Source organism: Abramis brama (genome assembly GCF_963993115.1).
Source record: "Abramis brama genome assembly, chromosome: 16".
Taxonomy (NCBI): Eukaryota; Metazoa; Chordata; class Actinopteri; order Cypriniformes; family Leuciscidae; genus Abramis; species Abramis brama.
Window position 1 is genome coordinate 26,232,925 of NC_139978.1, and position 26,246 is coordinate 26,259,170.

The 26,246-nt window shown below is 37.8% G+C and overlaps 1 protein-coding gene across 2 annotated transcripts; it reads right to left on the reverse strand.

Moving 5' to 3' along the window:
* Positions 1–2,699: 2,699 nt before the first annotated feature.
* On the reverse strand, positions 2,700–26,143 carry acsbg2 (acyl-CoA synthetase bubblegum family member 2). 2 transcript variants are annotated; one of them, XM_084087528.1, is made up of 15 exons: positions 25,925–26,143; positions 16,368–16,503; positions 15,576–15,658; positions 13,698–13,966; positions 11,974–12,062; positions 11,417–11,537; positions 10,895–10,975; positions 10,626–10,775; positions 10,281–10,457; positions 8,233–8,414; positions 7,249–7,491; positions 6,934–7,151; positions 5,980–6,119; positions 4,551–4,797; positions 2,700–4,434 (listed from the first exon to the last, which is right to left on the reverse strand). In XM_084087528.1, exons 2-15 carry the CDS (start codon positions 16,478–16,480, stop codon positions 4,316–4,318), a joined length of 2,232 nt encoding a protein of 743 aa, XP_083943654.1. In that variant the 5' UTR covers positions 16,481–16,503; positions 25,925–26,143; the 3' UTR covers positions 2,700–4,315. The 2 variants fall into 2 exon arrangements, with proteins under 2 accessions (XP_083943654.1, XP_083943653.1); XM_084087527.1 differs by lacking the exon at positions 25,925–26,143 and adding an exon at positions 21,105–21,272.
* Between the last annotated feature and the right edge of the window lie 103 nt (positions 26,144–26,246).

Sequence of the window (26,246 nt, forward strand, 5' to 3'; positions counted from 1 at the left end):
TGGGGTTTGGGGAGGTCTGGGTTTTTACATATGTTTTGATAACGTGGTAGAAAACCTTCCTTGATCTGAACAGAAGAGTAACCCTTTAGTATGACGTGTTAAACTTGACATACAATGCCACCATGTGGTCATATGATGCAAGTTGTAATAAGGGCAAAAGATGTTACTTTTTATGTTTTTATTGCAAAGTCATATTATGAATAAAGTCATTTGAGTACTGTTCACAGCGTCTTATATTTTATTGTTAAGAGCCCACTTAAAGGGACCGTTCACCCCAAAATTTAAATTTTGTCATCACTCACCCTCAAGTTGTTCCAAACACGAGTTTCTTTCTGTTGAACACAACTTTTTTTTTTTTTTTTTTTTTTTTTTACAGTCTATGACACTAAAGATATTTTGAAAAATGTTGGTAACCAGACAGCTGACGGTAGTCACTTCAATAGTAGGAAAAATATACTATGGAAGGCTATGGCTACGGTCAACTGTCTGATTTTTGGGTGAACTATCCCTTTAACTTACAGCCTACCATATTTTTAAACTCCAGGTTAAGCTGTTTTGCAGGTAGGCTACATTTATTTGATGAAAATACAGTAAAACAGTAATATTGTGAAGTATTACAATTTAAAATAACTTTTCTATTTTAATATATTTTTCAATGTAATTTATACCTTATATCCAGTCTTCAGTGTCACATGATCCTTCAGAAATCATTCTAATATGTTGAAACATTGCTTCTTATTATCAATGTTGAAACCGTCGAAAAGTAAAAAAAAAAAAAAAAAAAAACAGCATTGATTTGAAATAGAAATATTTTATAACATTATAAACACTGCTCCTTTTGATCAGTATAATACTTCCTCATTCATTTCTTAATATATATATATATTTATTTATTTATTTATTTATTTATTTATTTATTTATTTATTTCTGTTGTCCCAAACTTTTGAACAGTAGGGTATCCTCGTGTCGTTCTTGTCTTAAGACAACCTTGATTCACTTGTTTTGATCCACTTCTAATGTTGACTAGCCTACTATATATATAAAGGTGGTTTGCATTGTTTTTAACCTAGGTTTATGAAGCCCTGATCTATATTGTGGTTAACATGGTGAAATGACAATTCCAACTACAAACCCATAAGTTGATCTAAAATGTATGATGTTGTTTTTTTAATCTGATGCTAAAAGAATCATACAGCATTATGAGAAGCACAGCAACATTAAAGAGCATTTACTGTATTTCACTGAATTGGTAGGCTACTAGGCTACACTTCAGCGTTGGGGAGTTAGTTACAGCGTTACCTACTGTAATAAGTTTGTTATTTAGAAAAAAATGTAATTAAATTAGTTACTTATGAAATTTTAGCGATTACAAATGTGGTTACACCTGAATAATTTCTGTAAAGAGCTATGATATGTTGAATAATATTAATTTGTTGCTTTGCCTGTTTTTGATGTGTAACCTACGAAGCCTCCTGCCATAAAGGCAAATTATTTATTGAATTTGCTTAAACGTTTGAATTTGCAGGTTAACCCAGCCTGGTTTAAATGTTCGAAAACGATTAACAGTAGAAAACATTCGTTGGAAATTTAGTAATCAAATGTAATCAGTTACATTAATAAAATAATTTAAATAGTTGTACTAGCCTACTTAAGGCGAGACACGGCAGGCAAAAACAAGATATTTCATGCAAGTGGTCAGGTTTGAGATTTTGGGCTAGTCATTTACTCCTTCAATATGTGTTCTTTCAAGCTGCTATAAAGAAAACGTTGAAAATATACATTAAGATGTTTATGACATTTTGTTTACTTGCGGCAGTAAGTTTCTCCCGAATTTACCAAGAAGTTAGCATTCCAACGCGACACGCCGAGTTCCGTCTGTTTACTGAAGTCATGAACGGTATCGGACCTGCACAACGCTATGTAACCCAAATATGGGCATTTTCTTTCTATCAGTAACCAATCGTGAATGTCCAAAGGGGGATTTAAAGCTAATGACGAAATCTCATTTAGAGCTATTTAAATCTTTAAATGCCGTTTTCTCAAAATGATTTTTTGTCATTCTCCAGTACAAACATCTCAGCATGTAGCACCTGTGTACACCAAACTTTCCACTTAGCAGTATTCTGAAGATATTTTCAGAGGGATTTGTTGATAAATCATTCCTGGCCTGATTTATGTGACAAATCAAGAAAATAATGCGAAAATCTATGGCTATGGACAGTATATTTTGATTTCCTAGGTAATGAAAGCATATATCCTGAAATCCCTCAGATTTTTTTGTCATCTTGTGTGTAAACAAAATACAAATAAAATAATTTTGCACCTGGCTTTATCATATGTTCAGATCAATCTACCGAAAATATATGCAAAATCGCGCATATTTAATGAGATAATGCCTAATTTGCATAATTAAACATACACATTTCAAAAACTTTTTTTTATATACTTGTGTAAGTAATCAACTGAGGAAGTTTCATGGTGATATCGATTATTTTAAAATGTTACCCTAATCACCTGTAGTCTCGCCTTAATACGTTTTAAATAGAGTAGGCTAACTTGTAATCTGTAACCTACATTTCCAAACAAAGTAACGTTCCCAATACTGCGCACATGTCTTGCCAGCTGTGAGCCATTTCTGATCCTAGTGACCAATGAAACTATTTATCCTAAGTTGAAGGATGAGCACTTTAACACTTGATCGTGGTTATAGTACATTTATTGTCCAGTAAAAGGATTTTTCACACACACACATAGAAACCTGGAGTTCCATCTCCCAAGATCCAGTTTCAACAGACACAACACACAACTAAATGTCACCCAGCTCAAGAGGTTTTGAGTCAGGTAAAACCAGTAAAGTCTTTCACAGTCTGAGACTTCATGTTACATGTTGTATGTTCACTTTTTTTGAAAAAGAATTAAAGATTAAACCATAATAGAAATCCCAGATAGAAGAAAGGATATCACTCACTAGCTCTACCTTCATTCTCACCTATTCTGACTGAGCGAACAACTTTTCTCATAAAAGTCTCATTTCATGCACAATTTACTTGCAGTCTTTCTAATTTACAAAAAGGCCTCGCTGTGGTCATGCTATGCAGTCAGAAAATACACACTTTGGAGTAAGAGGTCCAGTATTTGAGGAAAGCACTCTAGTGTGATAAAACTACAGAGGGAAGATCAATCTTTGGATTTGCATTAAGTAATTTGCAGTTACATTTCTGTATATTCAAGCACTTGACTGATTAAATATAATGTTAGTCCATTTAACCTATTTATCAATCCATATTGGTTTTCTAAATTGCATTATACTAATTTTACTATGCATACAATATAAATAAAATCAATTACATATTTGGTCAAAATGTCATTATTGCACATGCAAAGCAAAGAACAATGCAAGTCAAAGCAAATCAAATGATCACCTCTGAACAGATCTATTTCTCACACCAGATCCTTCATGCCCCGTATTTCATAAGATAAATATTCACCGCGTCTCTCTGTCCAGATATCAATGGCAGGAAAATGGGTTTGCTACTTTGAGGATTGTCACAATGACACAGCAAAGCATTAAGTAAGACCACAGAAGAAGAGGAAATTAATGCAATACGTATTTACACTATTTAACAGGTTCATTTTTTTTTTTACAAAGAATTAAACAACAATATTAACCGACCGCATAACTGAAACAAACATTCAAACAAATGTGATGCATTTGGTTCTGAAAAACGAACAAACAAAAACATTTATGGCTTGTATGGCATTGGATTCCTGCTAAATAATCTTCACAGAGCGAAGTCTTGAGGATGTTCCTCCGCAAACATCTAGTTTCTGTTAAACAACCAGTGTTTTTGGGGGCACTTGTTCACAGAAGTGCCGTTGACAAACGAGCACTACCGCTCAAAGCTATTCTCAAAGAATTCAGTCACGCCTGATGCGCATGTTAGCTATTAAGATTTATCAAACTTTGTCGATAAATTTAACCATAAATTAATCTGTATCACCTGCACCTTCATATAAATCAACAACATGACTTAAAAGACACTTAGGCAAGAAAAATAAATAGTAAATAACAAAAAAAATATGTTTTTCACAAATGGCTTTTTTGTTACAAACATGTTTTCCTTCTTTCAGTAACACAGAAAAATGTAAACAGTATGAAATTAACAATTAAAAAACCCTGAACGCATATTAACTCAAAAGTGAAGCAAAACACAAGGTCTGAGTGGTGTTCCTATGTAAGCATGTGTGTGTTAGACCAAGTCAGTCTCTTTGTCTCCGGATCTGAAGTGGATGACAAGGGCTTTTGTTGGACACCTATTTAGGAGGCAGAGGGTTGTCTGGGGTGGTCGGGGTCACGACTTCTTTGTAAAAGCTCTCAATCTGGTCTTTGTACATCTTCATGACCACTGGCCTCTTGAGCTTCATCGTGGGCCCTGAGATTGAGAGAGTTTAAAACAGTTAAACAAACAGCCTATTTACATCTTAATCAATATAATTACTAACAAAACCCAGAAATAACTCACAGAAAGTTAATTGCAAAGAAACTCACCCAGTTCTCCTCCAGAGATAGAGAAATCTTGATCCAACACGGTCCATTTTTGGATGCGCTGGGCGTTAGAGGTGGCTTTCTCATTGACGCGGGTGATGGCGTCTTGAATAGCTGCGTTTACGGCGCGGTCACGGCCGCCGCCGATCTCGCTGACTCGAGTGGCGTTGCTGCCGAGTTTACGACACAACTCCACCGCCTCAGGGGTCAGTTCATCTTCAGGAGCGCCCGTTTCGATGTTTACCTGACACTGAGAGCAAGAGAGAAGAGCTGTCAATGTTTTTTCCAATGGTAAGCTAATTATATATTAGATTAAATGCATGTTTATCCAATAGTTTTCCCATTTAAATTTAAGATAAAGCTCCTTTTAAGTCTAAATTGGGCAACTAACATCACACTCCAGTGATGCTAAAGTGTTCTGACTGCTTTTTAATCATGTTGCTTTGCGGTTGCCAGGGTTTCTTATTCAGTTCCCTTATTCAAATGCAAGTCTGTGGGATTTTGTTCACCCTTATAATTGTCCACCAGGTAAAAATACTACATCAAATGTATTAGAAAAGTAATACAACACCCGTGCTTAAACTACATGATTTGAGACATCATACAGTGGGACAAGTTACATGCTTGAGTTTTTAACTCAGGGTTTGTTTTAAATATGAGCAATAATAATAATAATAATAATAATAATATAATACTGCATATATTATACTACTAATAATGTGATGCTAGTAATACTTGCCTTAGCAAACACCACTATTTAGTAACACTTCAATTTACAACCCAAAAAGTATTGCCACTAGGGGGCGTAGTGATTCCAAAAAAAAAGCGTGGAACTTGTAATGTCCACATATGTCCACTGGTTGGCAGTAGCTTTTAAGTTTATGGAAGCCGTTTGATAACATTTGAGCATTTATCACTCAAACATACTGATATGATCTGATTACAGCATAGTAAAAATGTATGGTCATTCGTGTATCTTTACAATCAGCGTTATCTCTGTAACATTACACAACCCAAGTTTTCGGGTGAGACGTTCAGATTAGATTTACAGCATTCAGTTTGTGAAGAACATGATATCAGTCAAATTATACAAGGAAGGCATTAAAAATGAATCAATAATGTTGAATAATAATTAAAATAAAAAAACTAATTTTTTGGCCATTAACTACGTTTAACACTGTTTCCTAGACAATCACAGCTGATCTGAATATTTTGGTGAATGAGTTACACAACACAAAGCCACAAAAATCTAAACATTTGACAAAATGTCACTCATCACAGTTGGTTGATGGATGGAAAAGATTTTTTAAAGCTTGTCGCTTTATCTCGTCTGGTGAAAGAGTGCAAGGTGGATAACCTTGACACACGTTTATACTGGAATCAACGCACACATATCCATACATGCCATACATATATATAAATAATATGATACCTTAATGGTGAGCAGCATGGAGAGGAATTTTCTCTTGTCTCCAATAAGCATGGCATTGCTGATGAGTGGAATGGCCTCTTTAACGGCGTCCTCAATGGGCACCGGGGGAATATTTTCACCTCCAGCTGTGATGATCAGTTCTAGAATAAAAACAGAAACTCCATTACATGCACCACACTAAATCCCAGTGAAATCCTTTATGTGGCCACTCTGTAACATCTTATGAAATGAAATTGCATAGCTTTTTTAGTTCCAGTGAGTGAGGGTGTGTTCACACTTGGCAGGTTTGCTCTTTGCTCTGTTACTGTGGTTCATTTGAATAAGTGTGAACGCTGCCATCCGAATCCTGGAGCACACCAAACAAGCCACTTTCAAGCCAACTCTGGTGCGGTTTAATGAAATATGAACGCAACATGGACATCTAAACTAACCAAAAACAGGAAGTGATGTCACAAGATGCGACCCTAAAAAGGACAGAATACTCAAGCATATCTGTTACATATCGTCATAGGAATTCGGTCGCCCATTACAGATCTTTCTTTGTGTGCAACAGAGGAATTCCTAGTGCCGTTTTGACTTCTATACGCATTCTATAAGCTCACTGTGATTTAGCACACCGCGCATTTAGCACACAGAATTGTTTTGGATGTGCGCCGCGGTAAGTTCCATCGGTAAGCGGTAAGTTTGTTTGTATTTTTCAGTTTTGGTGTCAAAAAATAACAGTGTGAAAGTCAAGCAAACCAGGACTAAATGCATCTTTCTTATTTTTGGCCTGGTGCAAAAGAACCAAGAGAACTGATCTGCAAGTGTGAACGCTGCCGTCCGAATCCTGGTGCGCACCAAACAAGAGGACCCCACCTTTTCAGGGGGTCTCAGTCCACTTCCAAATGAACTCTGGTGTGGTTCGAAGAGGAAGCACAGAATCTGTTTTCAACCGACCGTCAAACTCATTACCTTTAATGCGGCCGGTGATGAACAGGAAGTCGTTCTGGTCGTGTTTGCCGAGGTCACCCGAGTGCAGCCAGCCATCAGTATCTAGAGCCTCTTCTGTTTTATCAGGCATGTTCAGGTATCCCATGAACACATGACGACCCCAGAAACAAATCTCTCCATTCCCATCGGCATCAGGGCTGAAGATCTTTGTCTTACAGCCTGGAATCACCTTTCCACAGCTGAGAAGGAAATGCAAATGAGAAATATACTAAAAGTTAAAGCTTAAGTGACTAAAAATGACTCGCTTCAGCTGAAAAAAAATCCAGGTGTCAGTACCTGGTGAGTCTGAAGGCGTCAGGCAGTGAGATGGTGTGCGGTCCAGAGCTCTCACTCATGCCGTAGAGTTCAAAGAGAGGAATGTCCAGACTGAGGAAAAACTCCAGCGTGTCTTTGGTTATGGGAGCCGCTCCGGTGTAACACCTCGTACAGCGATCCAGACCCAGTGCCTTCCGAACCTTCCGGAACACCAGACGCTTCGCCAACCGATAGTTCAGTGGCTTTGTGGACAGGTTGCCATTACTGAAGACACAAGACAATTCCTCTCTGTTAATACAGAGCCTAATTGTTTCACTGTTGAAAATGTCACCGATTGATGTGTCAATCTTCCTAACAAAAGTGCCCTTTTTTTCTTGTTTGTACCTTTTTTTCTGCTCAAGTCAACTAACTTGGGGTCCAAAAATCTGAGACTACTTCTCACATTACCCTTTTCTAATTTAATACAATTTATTTCAATACAAATTATATTAGCAGAATAACTGTTTGAGTAAAAAGTTGTAAACAAATAAATATTTTATTAATATTATTAAGAACTATTAAGTGCTCTATAATGTCTTTATTTTAAATGTTTCAAATTCCTAAAACTGTTTAAAATAGACTAAAATAGACCATATTTTACTCTTGTGGCATTAATTGGGATTAATTAACTTAATTGGGGTCCAAAAGTCTGAGACCACTTCTATTTTCTATAATTTAATACAATTTGTTTCAAGTCAAATGATATTAGCAGAATAAGAGTTTGAGTAAAAAGATGACTTAGTATTTGTTTTTTATTCAAGGAAATCTGACATCACAAATGTTATTCTTATTATAAATAAATATTTTATTTGAATATTACTATTATTAAAAAGCAATTTGATTCAGATTTTCAATTTGGTCTCATATTTCTGGATCCCAATGTAAATTACTGATTTTTCAAAACGAGTGTCATGTGTGAACATGTTTCTATTTTCTTTTTGTGTGTTTAAGTGTGTATGTACATACAGCTCCATTTTGTTGAGGTTTGTCTGCAGGCCCACATCTTTGGCCCAAGACGCCACCTTCCGGCGCACAGTGGACGATTTGGCTCCGATCGACTTCATCTTTTCCTGCATCTTCTCCCACACTCGTGGGACACCCATGAACGCAGTAGGGCGTATCTCACGTAGGGTGTTGGCCAGAGTACCCTGGGACATGCAATGACTTCTATTATTACACGTGCAAGCATGTTTCATGTTCATATGTGCATGCCAACATCAGCTGACACACCCAGGGTTATGTCAGGTGATGAGCAGGTATGTCATGTCAGTTGCTGGCCCTGTTCTTAAATCAATGATCCTATTATAAAACAGTACTGCGGTGCTATTGAGACCCATTGAGGCACTACAGATATCACATGCTCAGCTTTTAGAGATCACATGCGGAAACATATCATGCATTTGTTTTAATAAAATATCAGATCAGATCAGGGGCTTGTTTTCTGAAAAGGGATGAAAATTAAACACTTCTGAACATCACAAATGCCTTTCTGTGTGTGAGAGCTGCATGACTAAGACTTTATGAATTACGTTTCATCGAAAAGATCAGTGAAAAAGCTCTTTAAAAGGATTATACAGTTAGTTTAAACTAACAAGATTGTCTTTGTTTTGTGTACGTAAGAGAAGATCCTTCTAGAGGGATTAGGGGAAGAAAACAAGTGCCTTCCCTAACATGTACACTACCTTTTAAAAGTTTGAGATTGTTAAAATCTTTTAATGTTTTTCAAGGTCTCTTAAGCTCACCAAGGGTGCATTTATTTAATCAAAAATATATTTAAATTGTAATCATATTTCACAATATTACTGTTTAACTTTTTTCTGCTTTAATATATTTTAAAATGTATTTTTTTCCCATGATGGGAAAGCTGAATTTTCATAATCATTACTCCAGTCTTCAGTGTCACATGATCCTTCAGAAATCCTTCTAATATGCTGATTTGTTTGCTCAGGAAATATTTCTTGTTATTATCAATAGCTACGTTTACATGCAAAACTTTTGTTTCAATCAGACTAAATTCATTCCGATTGATGAATCGAACGTAGTGTTTACATGACGCTAAACGTGATCGGGTTGATGTGCGCGTTTATACGCCACAAGCTTCAAATCGGGATAGATTTTTTTTGACATGCGCAAAATGCACGAATATACAGTTTCCTGCTGTTTGCACATAATAACCATTGGTTCTTTATTTGTTTTAAACAGCAGACTTAATATTTATCCATTTCTGGTCATAATTTGGAGACAGTGAGCATATGAACCGCTGTGCCGTGCTGCTTATATTTATCACGCAGTAAAAATGCCCCTCCCACGTCCAAAACCATTCTTCTGTGGATGAGAATCCGAAACAAATACTGGTGGGACGTTGTCCTGCTCCACTTCACAGACGCTGAGTGAAAGGAGAATTATAGGATGACGGGACACTCATTTATGACACTTTATTCAACAGGAAGAACAGCTCGTTCTGCGCGGCATATGTCATTACGCTATTTCAACGTCATTGCACATGCGCAGTCCTTTCAGTTTCGGTGTTCAATCCGATTCGGTGTTCAATCCAGACATCAATCCGATGTGATTTCACATGTCCTCTCGATCGGATTAGAAAAGGAATAAACCATCCCTTTCAATCCGATCGAAATTTCATTCGGATCGAGCTCAATTTGATCGATTCAGGAGTTTACATGAAGGCTTTTCAGTCCGATTGAGCCATCTATCTGATTACTAACGGATTATTTGGTTGCACGTAAACGTAGCCAGTGTTGAAGACAGTTATGCTTCTTAATATTTTTGTGGAAATCATGACATTTTTTCAGGATTCTTTGATGAATTGCAACAGAATTTAAAAAAATAAATAAAAATCTTTTGTAACATAAATATCTTGGTCACTTTTGATTAAATTAATGCATCCTTGCTAAATAAAAGTATCACTTTTAAAAAAAAAAAAAAAGCACAGGACGTTTTTTTTTAGCACTAGCTTGGCAAATGAATAGCAAAAGATGTGTAATTTGCACACTAACCTTTAGCGCATCAGGCTGTGCAAAGTATGTAACTCCTCCTGCTTTCATGGGAAGCCAGATGTCAATCATCTGTGCAGCAATATGGCTGAGTGGAAGGTAGCTCACGACCACTTCCTGTGACTTATCTGCATCTAAAAGACTCACATCTCGGCCTGTTGCAAATGCTGTCCATGTCAGCTACAGGAGGAGAGAGAGAACATTTAAGAGTGACTGGTGACTCATCGTACTATATATCACAAGTAAACCCTCATTTTAAAGTTTGTTTTTGTTACAATTTGCTCAAAAGTCTCAAATGTCATATTGTGAATGTTTCGGCTTTAAAGTGTAATTTACACTTTAACTCACGTTGTCGTGACTAAGCATTACTCCCTTTGGCTGGCCTGTGGTTCCGGATGTGTAGATCAGTGTGCAGCACTGATTGGGTTTCTGGGAGCTGATGATATCATCGAGTTGAGCGTCAGGCTCGTCACGGCCCAGCTCCATAAACTCCGCCCACTATGTGTATCAGATATTTACATAGCAAATGTCAGATTTCAGTTAGTAAAGGAGTGAGATAAGAAAGAAAGATTATGTTCTGAGAACTGAATTGAAAACATTTGACTAATCAAATGTACCGTGTAGAGATTAGGCTTTTTCTCTTTCAGCTCATCTTTGTACTGGATAATGGCTTTTAGGTGCGGTAATTTGTCCTGGACCTGAAATGAAACACACACACACACACAGAGCATAAGAGATCATCAGGAAAAAGCATACAGCAGATGGAGGAACTGAGTGTGATTTTAATGAACTGAGTGTGACTGATCTGGCCCCTGATCAGTCTCAGGATCTGAGAACTGGGACCAGAAATAAACAGGTAAATGAGTAGTATTTTTTCGCAATATACAAACAATACAATCATATCATTGTATCATAAATATAAATATATATATATAAAAAAATATTTAAAATTATATTTGCATTGTAATAAAATTTCACAATATTACGTTTTTACTGCATCTTTTATGAAATAAATGCAGCCTTGGTAAGCATAAGACATTAAAAAATCTGAGCAACCCTAACCTTTTGAATAGTAGTGTAGGTAAAAGGTCTTATCTGAGCTGATTTAGAAAAGGAAATGGGTCCTGTACTCTCATTACCTGTAAGATCTTCTGCAGCTGTTTGTGGTTTTCCACCACAAGGATGTTGGCCTGGCAATTCTCCGCCACATACTGGCACGCCTCAGGGGAGTTGGTGGTGTAGATGCCCACAGCAAAACCCCTGCCAATGACATACAGAATCCCTCAATAAACATCCTGAACTCTGTAACTGATGTAACCAAATGGAGAGTAGTTCAGCAACAGGAAACGCCTTCAAATATTAACAACATTCAAAGTTACTTCTGTTCTGACTCCACCTATATGTTTACAGACCCAGACAAGATTCAAGTGATGCTGTTTAACAAGTGCAGGTTGTGCCTTTAACCATCTGTCTTCACTAAAGTCATAAAGGCAACTGGGCAGTTTAAGGCACAGCAGGGCCACTATTTGACTTAAAGCTTTGTTTGGGACAAACACTGGCTGTGTGCTGATGATGTGTAATCGAGAATGACCTGTATGACCCTGGAGTTAGCATGACAGCAGCATTCGTATATGGTTATGGTTGATTTGAAGACTCATAGGACAAAGTGTAAAACATCTTCACAATAAATACTTACCCAGCTAAAATAGCCCCGACGTCAGCAATAAACCACTCGGCTGAGTTGAACCCGAGGATACCGACGCCGTGGTACCGCTCCAGACCGAGCTGTGAACATATACACACAGTTAACACATGTACATAAACACATTTCAAAGCAAAATCATATTGTTTGTACATAAAAGATGAAGATGCCCATCTTATGATTTGTTTGAGTCATTGCTCATAAGAATTTCCAGAAGTCCCACATGGCATTTCACATGTTCTTTTTTTGTGGTTAAATAAATATTTAGTTAAATACTGCCGTTTATCTCTCTGTTTAAGATCTTCACTAGTTCAGTAACTCCAAAATGTCATCCAACTCTTAAACAAAGTTCTTGTAACAGGACATTAGAGATAAACAATTTGCGAACCAGTTTAACAAAATCACTAAGAAGATTCAAAATAATGATTTTTTCATGAGTCAGACTTCATCATCGATTTATATGGATGAACATACCAAGCTGCATCGTATTTAAAATACAAAAGTCACACCAGCCAAAATATTGCACGCATTTCATGACATCTAACACCTCTTTTGTGAAGTCTTTCTTTTGTGTTTATGCTGCTGCCTAGCTTACACACAACTCAATCTGAATCTCTCCCACAGGGTTTGAATTGGACAAATTACACTTGAGTAGCACAATAAACAAAACCATGGAAATCTGCCCACATCGGCCGCCAAGCATGACGTCCTGTTCCCCACAGGGAGAACGTGACCAGTTGGGAGATGAACCTCATCCCAAGATAAGGGCATGGAAAAACCGAAGACGATAAACAATAGCCTCCTGCTGCAGGTACTGCGGCCAATTATCCTCAAGCTGCACAACAACTAAAATCCAGCTCTGAGTGGGTTGTGCAGAATTCAAGAACATGTCGATGTCATATTACACCACAAAAGAGAAAGACAAAAATACAAAATTATATATTTTGAATAAAGGAAATAAAGCCCATTTTAGAACAATCATTCTAATCCTTATTACTTTGATGGGAAAATAAATAAATAGAATTCTCATTACCGTAATGGAAAAATATTTATATTTAATTGTAATTATATTTAGACAAGTTTTTATCATGATAGTATTAGTTATACTGCCATTAATTTGAGCTGACTTGAATTTCCACTGTATTATGTATATATTACAGAAATGAGGATTGTGTCATTACCCAGATGCCTTATCATACAGTGCACTAATTGCAGGCACTTTCACCCTGAGGTAACCCGAAGTCAAATGCTTTACTCGAGGACAAAACAATGATTACTCAAGGACTTTCTGTGATCTTAATAACAGTTACACCTGTTTATATGCGTTCATACGTTCTTAAGTGTTTGTTATCAGGCATCTCTTACATAAAAATGTTCCTCTTATCAGAAACATTACAGTGTCATTTCAGATAACAGTGTAATGCTGAACGGTAGTGATCTCAACAGCAACAAGAAGACAATGAAAATGACTAGGGTTACTAAATTGCTAAGCAATAAACAGTCATGGGTTAAATCTGTTATGCTAACTAGGTGCTTGACTCAAACAATGGCAAACTCAGGCAAACTAATATATTGCTGAAAAAATTAAGCCAATGAAAATGTTGGAAAAGTAAAAATGCAAACTGTATGCACATCTTTGCAAAGCCTCAGTGGGTCACAAATAAAGATATTAAACCCTCAACAATACTCAACAGTTTAAACGAGTTAACGGCCCTCACCTTGAGGAAGCTCTTGGCAGCAGTGCGGCAAGATTTGTAGTACTCGCTGTAGGTCATGGTTTTCCACTGCTCTCCCTCTTTCCAGCCCAGAGCGTTGTAGTTGCCAAAGCGCTGGACAGTAGAGGTGAACATCTGGTTCACAGTCATGGTGGGTTCAGCCTCAGGGCCGGACTCACCCATTCTGAGCTTCACCTCTCCATCCCTGCATGTGGTCCAGAACTCTGTACCCTTAGCGGGCAAAGACAGGGAGTCGGGTCGAGGGGTGGCACCTACAAAGTGAACAGCTATTTATTGTCTCTGATAATTATTTATTCTGCACAGTGTAGAATGATGATCATTAAAATCATACATTTGTAACCAGACAACCCCTATTGAATAGTTTTGTAGCAGTAACATGGAATCAGGTGGTACTTTGAGATATAAGATGATATTACCACGGTGCTTTTTGGTATTTTTACGTTAGTGAATTCTGTTTTAGTCTCTGCTGTAAGTCACAGTTTTTATGTTGTGTGTTTCTGTGTGGTCTTCGTTTGCACAAAACACAAAAGAATTTCTGCCGCAGCGTCTGTTTTAAATCAAACGGCTCAGCGACACCCTATCAGGACATTTACTCACACACTCTTTCGCCTCAGCATGAGAGGTCCATCCATCATTAGTATCTAATACACACTGGCCCAGAGTTTCTTTTGAGGTTTCAGTAGCAGAGCACAGAATCATTTACAGCTTTAAACCAGAAAACAAACTGCAGGTGTCATAACAGTATATGCAGACTCTTCCAGGAAGTGAGTGAGTGACCAGCCTCATTTTCATAATAACTTCACAACTGTTTTTGTGAACATCTCAGTTTAAAGCTGCAGTGGGTCATTTTATCACATCCGACCAGACTTGCAATCTGTTCATTTCACCATTGGCAATGGTTCGGGGCATTTTTGTCTGAACAATGACAGATGGGGAAGTGTTTGGTAAACTTGCTTGGAAACAATTCTTGCTTTTGCCGCTAATGGCGCAGAAATAACCCACTGCAAGAAATAATTAGCAAGATAGCTGAAAATATTATCAACAGGAATTCATCTTGACTGATCTCGGCAGCTGTGCATGAAAGGGGAAGAAAGCCACCTCACACATTTTACAGCGTCCTGTGCAGCGTAAACCCATAACACACAAATATATGCTGACCATACATTCTGCAAAATCGTTCGAAATGAAAAACAAAGCCATCACAGCAGCTTAATCAGTAAATCCAGAGTCATGCGTCATGACCTCATTCAAAGCTCTGTTATCTTATGTAAACAAGACAGACAAAAGCAGAGAAATAGAATTTCTGGAAGTTCACACATGGGCCACTTTCAAATGGCTCTGAAACTGTTTAACCTTATAAACAAACTCATATGGGACTGTGAAACTGCATTATAATTCCCATAAAAAAAACGTCATCCTGCTGCATGTCTAAAGGAAAGGGAAGTTAGTTTGCATAGGGACAGCAGCTTCCTTTTAAAGCACTTCCTCTCACATAGCACTCAATGGTCCTAGTGAACTCAAGTTCTCGAAAAGATGAAGTTACGTAAGAGTTTATGATGAAAACACTAAGGAACATTGAGGTGCGAGTTGTGGGTTAGTGCTCCGGCCAGCTTTTCATCACTCTGTGCTTTATCTGTGCAATGCAGAACTGAATGCACACATGGCGGATTTGGGGCCTCAGATGTTTATGGCATGTGTTCAAAATGGCGGTTATGGTCACATATGCCTGTAACAGCGAGAGTAAGCGAGTATGTTTGTTTGTATAATAGTGAGAACATGTTCTAGACTTTTCATCCAAGTGTTTGTGAGTTTAAAGTGATTTGCGAGTGTTAGTAAAACAGCAAGAGAGTGTAATCTCACCTGATTCTGCGTGCACACTCTGTTCGGCTTTGGTGTTTGACTGCTCTTCTCTGGCACATGCTGATTCCTCCTCTGATGACTCACTGCGAAGAAATCAAATAATGGGTTTTCCAGACAAGCAGCATTCTCTAGCTGAAATGGTCTCATCTTTCTCTCAGACACACGAGTATCACTTTACATTATTTAGGCCTACATACTGGAGCAATGGCTGCTGAAATTTCAGCTTTGCCATCACAGGAATAAATTACATTTTAAAATATATTAAAATAGAAAATAATTTTAAATTGTAATAATAATAGTAATAATAATAATTCAAAATATTACTATTTTTATTGTATTTTTATTGGATCAAATAAATGCAGCCTTGGTGAGTATAATTTATTTATTTTTTCTGTCAAAAAAATCTTACTGACCCCAATCTTTTGAACGGTAGTGTAAAAAACATTGATGTTGCTGAGTCTACTTTGACTTATGCAAACACACTACTGTACTGTATCTGAAGAGGAACAATCATAAAGAACATAAAAAGTGTGTACTCAACTTATGATGTAACGAATCTTTATTTGATGTGATTCATTATGATGAATTGTATCTTTATTTTATAAACCTGGCCACTGGTTTCTTTATATAATGACACTCTCACATAACTTTATTCTCACGTTTACAAACAGACCTATCATGACTAATTCGTCAAAAATGTACGTAGCCTATAAATAACCCATGGGAACACCTAGTATACATGCATGTTAAGTTTATGTGAACATGACACAGAAGAAATGAAAAGACACTGACTTTGCTGTACACTCGGCGATGACATCTTCCAGGGAGGCGAGACTGTCTGTTGTTCCACAGGACTGGAGGAGGCTTGCGTCCCCTGGATGGTCCATCACTAAGGCTGTGGACATGGCCGTAGATTCACACGCAGTCACTAATGTGAATAGACACAGTGTTAAAAGTAGCACTCAAACGTTTTTTTTTAATGCCTAATGTAGCCTATATCTAGAGAGCAGGATGGCAATTTAATGGCATATAAAATGCTTTAAAGGGGGTGGTTGATTATTATTTCACTTTTCTAACTTAGTGTGTAATGCTGCTATATGAGCATAAACAACATCTGCAAAGTTACAACGCTCAAAGTTCAAAGCAAAAGGAAGATATTTGCTTTTAAAGAAATAGTTTTTAAAGGACTACAACAAACGGCTGGTAGGGACTACATGACATTCCTCCCGGGTTGGTGACATCACTAACCCTAAAATTTACATAAACCCCACCCCCGGGAACGCGCAGTCTACACATGTAGTAGAGCACATTTGTGAGTCTGCTCAAGCTGTCAAATCCGTCTGATTTTATAGATTATCATGACAGAATATGCTAATTAAAGATAGTTTAACACATCAGCAACATAAATTCATTAACTAACATTCAGAAACATCCTGTTGCACTCTACATGTTGTCACTTCTTCTTGAGTCTCTATCACTGTCCGACTCCAGTTTAAACATAAAAGGCAGAACAGTTTCTGACATTTTAGTGCATGTCTGCGTGAGGTAATCGGATCTGCTAACACACACACACAGGAGCTGTTGAAGCTCCTCCCTCTGTGCTGGGAGCAGCAACTCATTTGCATTTAAAGGAACACACATGAAACAACGCGTTTTTCATTTATATTTTGTATTTTGAGCTAAAACTTCACATACATGTACACACTCTGGGGACAACAGAGACTTATTTTACATATTGTAAAAAGGGGCATTATACCACCCCTTTAAGATGGATTTATTGGTGACCTGCTAAAAAGTGTGTGGACATAATACAAAGTGGACACTACTTATTTTGGACTATACTACTCAACACACATACAACACAGTCACAATATATTAAAGTGAAATGTAAACCTACAACCAACTATGAATGCCCATCTAAAACAGTTTCACCCATACATTTCTGGGTCACCAGCAGTGCCACAATACTTTCTGTCTCTGTCTTTAAGACACCATCATACAGACTGGTGAAAAGGACGACAAGTTGAGTCAAAGCTTAAATTTAAAAGAAACCCCCTGAAGTAAGCATGAGACAGTCACATGGCCAAACAAAACACAAAAATTATCTAAACTAAACAGACATGAGCCTTTTCTTCAGTTTTTTTCGACACTAAATCACTATACAGATTTTTTTTCCCTTTAATCAAAGAAGATCATTCACTATTATATAAAACTTTGGGAACAAGTTATCCAAAAGTCTCCCTTCACTTAATATACAACCTTTTATAATAACCCTGAATAAATAGTCTATTGAAAACCATAAAAAGGTCGATTGCTAAGGCAGTTGACCACATTATTCCACAAAATTTCCTAACATGGCTCCTGCGGACTGCACAGAAAGGGTATCATTGCCAAGAAAAGGAAACGCATCACTACGTCCAGAAAAATATTGCTGCCCACCCTTATATTATCTTCTTCCCCCTTCCATTCCAAAGCCTGACCTCTGCACCTTTCGAGTGGCATGTTGTTTTTACACGCCGCTACCATAAAAACACATGCCAACGACGCTCCCGCCCCTCTGTAATGATGAGAACAATCAGAAATGGCCAGCGAATAGAAAAACAAGGCTTTTAGAGTCTGAAATAAACACAGGGAGTGAAAAACAAACCGGGTGCTATTCATCAGCCTCGTGCTTCATGACCTTTTGCTAAGAGGTTTTGGTTTTGTTTTGGTTTTAGCTTTCATCGATGAGATGATGAAAACATTAGGGTTATTATGAGCAACACTTCCACAAAAAGTACCATGCTGGTATATGATACAGTATCAGAAATCAACACCATGCTTCTTTGAAACATACAGTACAAATTCATGAACCACAGGGTTTGATAATAAACTGTTAAAAAGACCAGTTCTCTAACTAAAATTATAATAAAACAGCTTAACATATTAATAAAGTATTGCCCTATTAAACTACTTAATAATAAATATGTTTAGATAAATAATACAATATAGGATATACATACACACACACACACACGCCAAAGAAATCAACTGAAACTGTCTGCATCACAATATAAACAAAAGCTAAATAGAATTATAGAGACAATTACTTTTATATTTTCAATCAATGCTGTATGATTTCTGACAATCTGTGCATTGTCAAAATGAACTGGGGCGTCTCAACAACATAAATCAACAGTTTGTGTTCTGTATGTGTATAGGAAAAGGTCAATCTAAAAATCACCAAGATAATTAATAAAATAAAAACTAAAACTACACAAACTAAATAAAAACTCAAAATAGTAACATAAAAGTTTAAACATTTGAATTTATCGCACCATTTACATGGCACTCCCACTGTACAAAAAATCCCACTGTATTTACATGTCCAAAAAAGACATTGTTAATGGACAAAATTGCTCATTTGTCTTTTCCTCAGTTAGTAGAATGATTTAACCTCCTCCCTCCCCCCTTTTCCAATCCATTCACCTTGGTAACTTTCCTCCCAGCAGAGCGATCCTCATCCGCCCTCAGCGGGCACCATGGCATGAGCTCCTCGCAGACACACACAAGCCACAACTAACTCCCAGCATGCACTCAATGATGCAGATGCAAATCCTCGTCTTGGCTGACATCAGCTCGCCTGATAACAGACTCCCTTGTCTGGAAACTGAAGGCATGGTAGTAAAATATGAATTTGGATGGGTTTGTTTGAGATTTACTGACCCATGTGAGTTTGCATCTCATTGCTGGTTGGACTGATGTTCCCTTGTTGAGTGTCTTGTAGCTGGTGGGTGAAGCTGAAACCAATCAGCATCTCAGAACATTCACAAGATTCCCAAAATACATTAAGAACTAGTTTTGCCTTCAATCTGGCATTTTCAAACAAGCAACCTTTAAAAACCCACATTTTAAAGGCTTGAATACTGTCAGTCGTTTCATTACCTAGAAATACACGTCATCATTCTGCAGTGCACATTCCAGTTTATTCTCAATCTTCATCCCTTTATCTCATCTTAATCAGCCATCTGCTGTCATGTGACCGGTCCAAAGCTGTGAATTGGTGATCATGGCCGTTTTCACTCAGCAGCATTATACTGTGTTCATAGCGCTAACTGGCCTTCAAATGTGAAAAAAAAAAGAAAAAGAAAAAAAGGATTGGATTCCAAAGGATTCCAGTCATGGATTGGAAGAAGAGTGATGTCTCCTTCCTATTGACTAATATATCAGCTGATGTTGTTTGTTGAAATTTCATCCTTTGCCTGATGACTATCAAAATGTCTTTATATATATATATATAACTCTCAAAAACACCAGCAAGATCTTCTTTGGTCCTCTGGTGGTTTCCAGTAGTCCTATATTTTCCACTCTGACACTACATAGGGACTTTCTGAATTGTCCAGGTAAATTTGCATCAGGAAGGGATCTACACTATTGCAGTACATTTATTGTATTTTGATCAAACAAATGTAGCCTGGGTGAGCATAAGAGACCGTCAAAAACATTTAAAATACCCCAAACTTCTGAAGTGTGATGTTCCACATCTTCCTTCCACAAATTTACAATCACTCAGCCATGATTAAGGACACAAAAACTCAATGAATGATTAACTCATATTATCATGTGGGTTGATTATGACAACTTCTTGATTTAGCCTACTATTAATAATTATATTTTGACTTGAATGATGTAATTGTTCTGGGACAAATCCTCAGCTCAGACCCATTTAGAATAATTACGGTAATAACCACATTTGTTCTCAAATCATAAACACCACACATATCGGTAAGCTCATTTTCAATTTTCAATCCTGCTTTTTCCTCACTTTTTCAGACACAATCACAGCTATGAATTTGAGGAGTGTGTGAAGGGGTCTGCCATGCAGACTGATGGGAGAATATGAGCATAGATGAGCATAGATGTCCCAAAACCCTGTGTGTACACAAGGGTTGTGCAAATCCTGTCGGCCACACCTCGAACGCCACAAACATCCTGTAATTTACTGCTGATGGTTCTGCCATGCTGTCCAAGCCTGCATTAACACAAGACTCAACAGGAGGACGGGAGAGGAGGGGTTTCCACACAGCTGATGCTGGCAGCAATTGTCGGCTACGCTCAGCCCCCACCCGAAAATTACCATCTGTAAGCCGGCACAGAGAGCTGGTATCATGCAGAGGATACTTTAAGCTTCCAATGCCCATTTTCTCATTTAAATGAGAAGTGTGTGGTAAATACCAAAACCGAAACTGTATCTTTCATATGCAAAAATCATCTCACCAGACATGAATGGGGCCACGCCTCTAATTTCATATCATAATTCACATTCATTGGGATCTAAACACATCAAACACCAATAATCATACACACATCACACACACACACACACACACACACACACACACACACACACACACACAAACACACACACACACACACAGATCTGTTGCTTTAGAAACTAACTTTGTTTAGGGGTGCGATTCATCATCTTTACCAACTCCAAGTGCTATAAAACCATTATTTTACATAGTAGAAACAAAAATGGGAACTTACAATGCATCTTTACAGGCTGTAAAATGCTGCTCTGTCTTTGGATTTTCTGTATCAGAAGCTGAAATGACTGTTTGTCCGGTTTCCTTATCGTCTGACTCAATGATGGCCGCTTCCTTACGCCCTACAACTGTGCATGTAGCACATTCATTTTCAAACAGAGCTTTCCACTCCTCTGTAACCACACCCTCAACAGCACCATTACCACTGGTATCCTCAACCCCCCTTCCACAAAAAAACACTCCTCGTGCTCTGATTGGCTGAAATCTCTCACACCACAAGACTCATCCCTCATATATGGACATACCAGCCCACTGACGGCAAGGGGGAGGGGCTATAAAACACACACGCCACTCTCATACATACAAACCATTGCAGAAGCTATGAGGTTACCACAGTGCAACTTTGAGTATGATACATCAGCTTACAAAAGCCAGAACAGCTGCACTGACATCATTTTACAAACACATAGCCCACAAACACACATCTGTCCCATTAACATGCTGCCATAATAATGCCAATATTGTGCTGCTGAGCATCTGCATACGTGGCTCTGCAAGAGTGCTTGAGCTTTCTGCTCCAATTTACCGTCTTTATCGCATGAGCACACACACAAGTGCAGCTGACCTGCTAAAGCTCATCTCTTCTAACCAAAGAAACCAAAACCAAAATTATATGGAACGACTTGCAAGAAAAAGTCGGTTAAAATGAGCTGTTCTTGTAGTCTACGTGACAAAAAAAGCACTACACAAATGTGTAGGCTACATGCTGTGTAAGTCTAGTAGGGGTCAAAAAAGGAACAGAATTATGTAAGAATAAACCTGAAGCTACCTTTGACAAATTTAGTTGGCAGCAATCACAAATGACTTTGAATACCTCAAAAGGTATGCGACTGACAGCTCGTTCCTGTATTTCTGGTTTGTCTCTTTAAAGCTAATGAGTTGTAGGATGGCATTTCTGTGAAGGAAGTAAAAAACGTGAGGTTCTGCCATTGACATAAACTGGAATCTCTTTGTAATGGGGAAATTTTGGTAATTTCAGAGATGATCTGCTTCAATTACATTTTTATTAATCAAGTATGCATTAAATGGATCAAAAGTGAACGTTACTGTATTCTTGATCAAATAAATGCACCCTTGGTGAGCATAAGAGACTTCTTTTAAAAACTTTTGAATGGTAGTGTCACCTCACTGTGAAAAGATAATAAATATATGTGAAGGTAAGCCTTCTGACCCCAAAGGTTAGTGCAAGTTTAGCACAGGCATGTCGAAACTACACAAATATCCCTAGTTCTACATCTTAACTTTAGAACTACTAACCAGGGAAGCAATGATTTCTTTAGAAATGTCTCAGAGGTTTATGGTCATGAATGTAATTTGGCAGTAAAAAAAGAAAAAAAGAAAAAGAGCAATCTTTTGATTATGTCAAGGTAGGGTCCTTTTAACACAGTGACCTAATTGATGGAGCGTGTATAGCTTTTCATTTCTTAAACAATCATGTAGGAAGACGTATCATCGCCATATTCCAGGATGACAGTGTCAAGATTCAGGCTCAAACTGTGAAAGAATGGTTTGGAGGGAGCATGAAGAATCATTTTCACATCTTAAATTCATCGAAAGTCTTTGGGATGTGCTGGAGTAGACTTTACAGAGTGCTGGACTCTTGCATTGTCAATACAAGATCTTGACCAACAATTGAAGCACCTCTTGATGGAAATAACATCGCAAAATGCTATTTCCATCAAGAGGTGCATCAGTTAGGGTTATAAGAACTGTTGCCAAACATATAACTTGCTATAAACATAATCACTGCAATAATGATCCAATCATTGACTCTTAAAGGGTAACTCTAGCCAAATTGCAACCTAGAGTCAAACATTCGTGTAAAAGCATAATTAGAATGGAATCTCTGAATGCAACGTGACATGAGGAGAGTAAAGATGGAAAGATCTTTACTCTCCTCGTGTTACGTTGCATTCGGAGATCGACTACTTTTGACTGACAAAATTCCAGCCACCGGAAACACTAACTGATAAAGTAGTCGTACAAAACCTTTCTTTTTAGTAAACTTTGTGTACACAATGTTGTCAATGCTCGAGTTCATGTGTAGAGCCCCTGGTGATACTTCGAGCACAGTTTCATGTTGTGTCGAGCCCCCTTAGTGTTTTAAAAATAGCGATTTTGATGCTATCATTGTAGTGCCCCTAGCACTCCCATTCAAAAGGTATTTTGACCGAAAATACGGTCAATCTTAAAAGTGGCGTTTCCATTCTAATTATGGTTTTACACGCATGTTTGACTCGGGTAGATTGACAAAAATAGCCTAGGTTGCAATTTGGCGAGAGTTACCCTTTAAGAATTTTAATATTTAAATCCAAACAGCAACTTTTTTTTTGGCCGGGAGTATATGTCCTGGACATTGTTAAAAGCAGACAGACCTAAACAAACTCGAAGTGTTTCAAAAGCGGCATCTGTGGCGAATACTACGGGCCTCTCTACACGACCGGCTTCGAAATGACACCATCAGACTGAGGTGCAAAAATCGACCAACACATATGCTGAATGAACGAACAATTATTTTATCTTTTTTGCACTTTCTTTCTTTCTTTCTTTTTTTAAATTGAACTTTCAAAATGTCAGAATTCAACAGCAAGTTCTTAACACATTTCTTTTACACATTTCTACATTGTGCAAGTATAAAAAAAAATTAAAAAGTAACTTAAAATTAAAGGGCATCACTAACATTAAATTAATTTAGCAGAGACACAAAAAAACTATACACTTTTAAAAACCTTTAAAATTCTAAATACATTTTAACGGCTGTTTTAAAATGTAAGTTTCAATAATGGCACCCAAGAAAACCAGGGCAAACCCAGAACCAAAGACCTGACATCAAAAACCAAAGGCTTAGCCTTCCTGATGCCAAACGCAAAGCTATCAAACCGCCAAGCCTGGAAAACTATTGTACAAAACTTTCGTGATCCAGTGGCACCCACAGCATTGGACAAATCTCGTCCAAACGTTTACTAAGGGATTGAGTGAGAGTGAGTGAGACGAGTCCTTTTTTGATCACATATGACCTAAAAGTATTAAAAAGCTTAAAGGTAATGTGAAAACATCTGGCTAGAAAGTCTTAACTTGTGTATTACAATTAAGTACACATTTAATGTCATGCCATATTGGTTGATGTAATACAACTTTTTCTTTAAGCCTGAATTTTGGGTCTATATCCCATCATGACACATTTCCCAGTTTCACTTAGAGGAACAGGACATTTTTCCTTCAGCACACAAACAGGAAAAGCAGTTTCCTTTGAAACAGGAAAGCACTTCGGCATCACTGTCCCTCCATGCAAATTAAGGCACAAGACATTGTCAAATATTAAAATGGACATTTCTTTCACTAAGGTTACTAAGCAATCCGCTTAATAAAGAACATTTTGTCAATAAATCTGAACCAGCTGTCACTGTTTGAATGTGTTATATACACATTTCCAAACTGAGTGCTTTCAGACGCTGATAACACTACCGACCATATGGTTTATCATGCAGTGTTTACCAATCTAGAACACATGATGACAATATTTCTGTTGACTCATTACAAACCTCAATTTTTGAAATTCTGAATTCTTATACAATATTTGGGCATTTAACTTACACTTGAATGTCTTCCTCAAAATCTTGCAATTTCGGGGTATCCAAGTTCCTGAACATGATGAATTATGGGATATGCTTAGCCACAAATGTGGTATTAAGAGATTGTGTGGATCAAGTCTGCATTAAAGGCACTGCAGCTTTGGCAATTTTTTGATCTGGGACAGTCTTGCACACTTACTTCCTGTCACATGCTCGTGCTCAAGTGGCCAAGACCGCAAGAGTATTGGGACAGGCCCTTTGTCATTGGGAACAATCAAAATCCCCACCACTACTTTGCACTGAGCTATATGAGTCATTCCCTCAAACACCAAGGAAACTACCTGAAGTTCAGCTGGTGAGCTTACAACCTGTCACTCTGAATGTAATGGGTCATTTCACTCATAACGACATTCTAATTCACGGTCCGACTCTAATCATTTGTCTTAAAACCCTGTTAGGTGAGAAGTCTTCTCTGGAAGCTTTGCTTACGACGCAAGCATGTCTACCTAGTTTAAATAATTCAGATGTAATCTGAAATGACACATTGACGTGATGATGATGCTGATGGTGCTCCACTCCACCATAGCCAGACCATCGACCAGCCAATGATGGCGTGGCTCTGGAATACCATGTCATCACGTGACCGTTGACCGAATATATCCGATCCTCATCGCAGCTTCCCATGCAGAAAAGCATCTGGCGCGAGGAAGGTTACTTACGGTCATCGACATTAATCATCAATGCAGAGTGTGTACAAATCTATCGATGGTGCTGCTGGTAGGTTTACCAGGCAATAAAAAAATAGCAGTACATTTTGACTCAGTCATCTTGTTTTTAAAAAGTCGTTGAAAGCTGCATGGTGAATTTTTTTCTTTCATATGTTTATATGGTGCAGAAGCTTGCTACGAAACAAACTGAACCAAGTGGTAATTATTTTTGTTGGTAATCTAAAATATTTTGAAGATTTAATTTTGGCTAAATTATATGACAAACAGACAAGAACACGTTCGCAGGTTTCACACTTGAGTAACGTTACCTGAGCAACCGGAATGTCTTGTTTGGTAGCTAATTAGCCGGCTATTGTAAACATAACTTAGGTAACTCGAGGATGGATCTCACAGATTTAATTGCGTCACTAAAATAACATTCACAGATATATTCTCATAGAGATATGTAATGTTGTACTCACCGTTTGTTTATTATACCAGTACGTCCAAGTGTTGACTGACAGGATTTGTACAAATTTGAGATTCAAAGATAGATTTGAAGTCGGTTGTAAGTTAAATCGTGGGGAGATCAGGCACGGTGATACGTCTGTTTCTGTTTCTGTGTGTGTAAGACTGTCACGGAAACCCCACGCCAATTGACATTATGAAGCTCACGCCTGCTCATAAACTCAAAGAGTAGTGAGCGCGCCAATTATCTATAATCAGACTTGCGCGCCCCCTGGCCCTGTCATTCACTTCCCCCATAGCTCTCACGCGCCACCTGGCGTTCACTTGTGCTGGGAT

Bases quoted from the DNA above. Each gene is read 5' to 3' on its own strand.
- acsbg2 (XM_084087527.1), bottom strand. The intron at 12,063-13,697 runs GTGAGGGCCGTT...ATATGTTCACAG, and splicing joins CTGCCAAGAGCTTCCTCAAG to CTCGGTCTGGAGCGGTACCA. The intron at 10,976-11,416 runs GTAATGAGAGTA...GTTTCATTTCAG, and splicing joins AGCTGCAGAAGATCTTACAG to GTCCAGGACAAATTACCGCA.